The sequence below is a fragment of the Apteryx rowi genome, unplaced genomic scaffold (genome assembly GCF_003343035.1).
Source record: "Apteryx rowi isolate R43461 unplaced genomic scaffold, aptRow1 scaffold_776, whole genome shotgun sequence".
Taxonomy (NCBI): domain Eukaryota; kingdom Metazoa; phylum Chordata; class Aves; order Apterygiformes; family Apterygidae; genus Apteryx; species Apteryx rowi.
In genome coordinates, this window is record NW_020451067.1 from 1 (window position 1) to 4,031 (window position 4,031).

The 4,031-nt window shown below is 70.4% G+C and overlaps 1 protein-coding gene and 1 non-coding gene across 2 annotated transcripts; both read right to left on the reverse strand.

The window, feature by feature from the left end:
- Positions 1-12: 12 nt before the first annotated feature.
- On the reverse strand, positions 13-83 carry TRNAG-GCC. Its single transcript has one exon. It is a non-coding gene; the product is annotated as a tRNA-Gly (tRNA).
- Positions 84-876: 793 nt separating this feature from the next.
- IL34 (interleukin 34) lies at positions 877-2,791 on the reverse strand (the record flags this gene model as incomplete). The annotated part of the gene is made up of 4 exons (XM_026088602.1): positions 2,367-2,791; positions 2,061-2,164; positions 1,362-1,439; positions 877-1,050 (listed from the first exon to the last, which is right to left on the reverse strand). Coding segments are annotated over exons 1-4 (384 nt in total), but the record flags the coding sequence as incomplete, so codon positions are not given.
- Positions 2,792-4,031: the final 1,240 nt, after the last annotated feature.

Sequence of the window (4,031 nt, forward strand, 5' to 3'; positions counted from 1 at the left end):
GAAAAGCAGCTCTGCATTGGCCGGGAATCGAACCCGGGCCTCCCGCGTGGCAGGCGAGAATTCTACCACTGAACCACCAATGCCAGATGTGAGACCTCCCRCACAGCTGCCCCACGGCCCCACCAGACGGGCACCCCAGGTGTCAGGTGCTGCCCCAAGCAGGGTGTGGGACCCCCCTACCCTCAGCCAAGCACAGCACCGCCGCCACCCCCAACACGCGGTGAGGGACCATGTATGCATGCGTGGCACACACGTGCCTGTGCTGTGCTGTGTGTGTCCTGTGCATGTGCAGGCAGCGTGTGTCTGAGCATGTCCTGCGCTTTGGTGAGCGCAGGTCCTGTGGGTGTGCGTCCTGAGCTCGGGGGGGGGGGGGGGGGGTCTGCATGCCATGTGCGTGGGCGCATGTACGCCGCCTGTGTGTCCATATTCCCCACACGGGCCTGTGCTGCGTGTGCCGTATGTGCCTGGGTGCCGTGTGCAGGCCCCATGCGTGTGCATGTGTGTGTCCATGTACCACCTATGCGCCTGTGCACGCAGGGATGTGCCTGTGCACCACACACGTGCCTGCATGACATGTGCCGTGCGTGGATGTGCTGTGACCATGCAGGCGCCCGTATCGTATGGACTGTGCGTATAGGTACCGCGGGTCTGTGCAATGCACACGGGCCAGTGTTGCAAGTACCAAGCGTGTGCGTGCACATGGGCCAAGCACATCTGTGCGTGAGCAAATATTGCATGTGTTCATGTACCACACGTGTATCGGTGCATGTACCGTGTGTCTGCACGCTGCGCGTGCATGCAGCACCCATGCCCCCCTTGGCCACGCGAGTGTGCGCCCGGGCAGGGGTGCGGGGCTCGGGCCGGGGGCCTCCTCACCTGTCGGTACTTGCTGTACTCCCTGCCCAGGGCGTCGAAGAGCTGGCACAGCTCCTGGGTGTACTTCCAGGACGGGTGCTTCTCCGGCAGCACCTCGCGGATCCTCAGCAGCGCCTGGGAGCTGACGTGGAACCAGAGGTAGCGCAGTGCTGCCTCCGACACTGTCCCGTTGCGCTGCGGGCGAGAGGATGCCCCGGGTCAGAGCCGAGATGGGYGCGCGAGCGGGGCAGCCCCCGCAGGACACCCGCAGCCCCTCAGCACCCTCCCCGGAGTGTCCCCCGCTCTGGGGACATGTTGGGGCCATCCTGCTGCCCAGCCCCCTGCGAGGGTTGAGCCTGGTGAGGCCACCAAAGAGCCCAGACTAGCAGCTGGCTCCGCCGCCCAGGGCTGGCACGCGGCGGGGGGGTCGTCCCCGGCCTCAGCGCCCCAGGACCCAGCACTGCTGTGCCAGCCCTGCGGCCACGAGCTCCACGCTGGCATCTTACCAGGCGGGTGATGTTGGACGGCCTCAGCACCTCTTCGTACTGGACCTGCACGGTGTAGTCGATGGGGAAATAGTGTTTCTGGAAAGGCGAGAGAGAGCGCAGAGGCTGGCAGCAAAGAGCAAAGGTCTCCAGCCCGTCCTCCRGGATGTGCCAGCGGGGATGGGGACAGGGACATCCCACCCACCCTCGTTTGAAAAGGGGAAACGGTGGCAAAGCCCTTGGACTTGTTTAAACACCACAACACCCATCACAGCTTTGTGTCCCTCATCGCATCGACATTGGGGAAGGGGCCTCAGAGACGGAGCCCTCCGGCTTGGCCACCGCTCCAAGATGAGAAGCACCGGCACCGGGTGCAATCCAGCACACCTCGACGCTAGCGGGGCAGAAACACCCCGCCGGTGCCCAGCAGGCCCGAGCCCCAGGCTCTTGCAGGAGCCGAGGGCTCTGCCCTAGCGTTCCCCATCCGGGAGCAATCCTGGCTCTGCATTGCAAAAATCGGGGCTGGCTCAGGTCTGCTCTTTAGGGCCACCGCAGAGATGACTGCGGGTTTGGGAACGGAGCTGAGCCCCTCCGGGCTGCAGCACCGGCGGGTCTAGGGGTCTGCCGCGCTCGGGCACACGGGGCCGAGCAGCGGGTGGCTGCGGGCAGCGGGAGCCGGGCCGGCAGGGGAACGGCTCGCTGGTGCGGGGAAGGGGTTACCAGGTACTGCAGGCGCATCTCGTACTGCAGCTTGTCCTGGAGAAGCCGGGTGATCTCGCACTCGCCCAGCGCCGCGGCCTCCAGCCCCATCACAGCCAGGACACCTGGGCAGCCGGGAAGGAGCAGCGTCAGCCCCGCGCCGGCCCCTGCCCAGCCTCCAGCATCGGACCGGGAGCAGGGACAAGCCCGGCGCGGAGGCGGCGGCGCTGGGTGCCCCGACGGGGCGTGCAGCGGGGACCCGGCTAGGTGCAGCGCCGTCACCCCCCGGCCCGGGCGCGCAGGACCCCCGCGCCGCGCCGTACTCACACAGGACGGCGGCGTAGCCCTGTTGCATGGTGAGAGCTGGGTCGCGGCGGTCAGCGGAGCCGCCGGCTGGACCTACATGGCCAAAGCGCCGCGGGGCGACGGGCCTCCCCGGTGCCAGGAACCTCCTCGGCGGCGCTGGGTGGTGGGGGACACGCGCGGGGCCGGGGCGCCGGGCTGGTGCGCTGGAGCCACGGGCAGCCGTCCCCGTCCATGGGTGGAGGGGCTAATTCCCCTCCGCGGGTGCGCCGGCCTCCATCTGCTCTCCGGCGGGACGCGGGGAGGCGGCAGGTCCTCGGTCCATCACAGGGTGTCCGCAGGGGAGGGACCGACCCGCTGCGCGGGCTGGAGGCGCGGGATCCCCCGGCGAGCTCTCCCCACCGCCAGCTGCGATCTGGGACGGCAAAGACCCGGCTGCGCGCCCAGGGCTGCCGGTGCCGGCCGAGGGGCCAGGCGGAGCCCGTCACCGAGCCTCGGGCGCCGCGCCGGGAGCCAGGCGCCGGCCCGGGCGCCGCATGTCGCGCGAGGGACAGAAGCGGGCGCCGGGGCACAAAGTCCTGCGGGGCGGCTGGCGGGTGCTGCGCGGCCAGGGAGGGCTGTGCGCGCACCGCGGCGCTCGCAGGTATCTAGGCTCGCAGGGGAGGACTTCCCTCGCCAGCCCACTGGGAGAGGAAGGGAATTTCCAGGGCCGGCTCCGGGCTCGGCCCATACCCATGAGCCCTGCGGAGCCGCGTGCGGGGCAGAGCCGGGGACTTTGCCCCGGCAGATGGGCACGGGCCGGGCTCGGCGTGCGCGCACGGCAAAGCCCGGCGCGGGGAGGCCGGGAGCAAGGCGGCGTGCGGCGCGGCAGGCAGGGGCAGCCCCCGCCGGCGCTCGGCCGCCGCGGGAGGAGGAGCAGAGCCCGCGGCTCCGCTCGCTGCCGCGCGCCGCACAGCGCGGGACCGGCTGCAGCCGGCGGCCGCGCCGCCACCACTGTGCAGATGCAGCAGCGGCGGGCGCCCGGCCTGCGACGAGCGCGGTGGCCTCGGCGGGAGCCCGCTGGCACGCTGCGCTCGGAGGAGCGCCGCCGCCGCCGGGGACGGGGCTGCTCGAGGTGGCCCTGCGCCGTGGCCCCGTGCAAAGGGGGCTGTGACATGTCCCTGCACTGTGTCCCCATGCAATGGGGGACATGCCGTGTCCCCTGCACCATGTGGCCCATGCAAAGGGGGACATGCTGTGTCCCTGCACCGTGGAGCCCATGTGAAGGGGGCTGTGCTGAGGCCCTGCACTGTGCCCCCATGCGAAGGGGCCRTGACATGTCCCTGCACTGTGTCCCCTGGCAAAGGAGGCTGTGACCTGTCTCTGCACCGTGTCCCCGTGTGAAGGGGTCATGCTGTGGCCCCGCATCACATGGCCCATGGGAAGGGGGCCGGGCTATGTTCCTGTGCTTGTCCCCACGGCAAGGGGACCAGCCATAACCCCATGCCGTGTCCCCATGGGAAGGGGGCTGGGCCCTGTCCCSGCACCAAGGCGCCCCAAGAAGGTGGCCGTGCCATGTCCCCACGCCGTGTCCCCGCACAGAGGGGGCGGCGCCGTGCCATGCCCCCGAGCCGTGTCCCCGCGCGAAGGGGCCGCGGCGTCCCCGCGCTGGGTCCCCAGGCGAAGGAGGCTGTGCCATGCCACCACGGC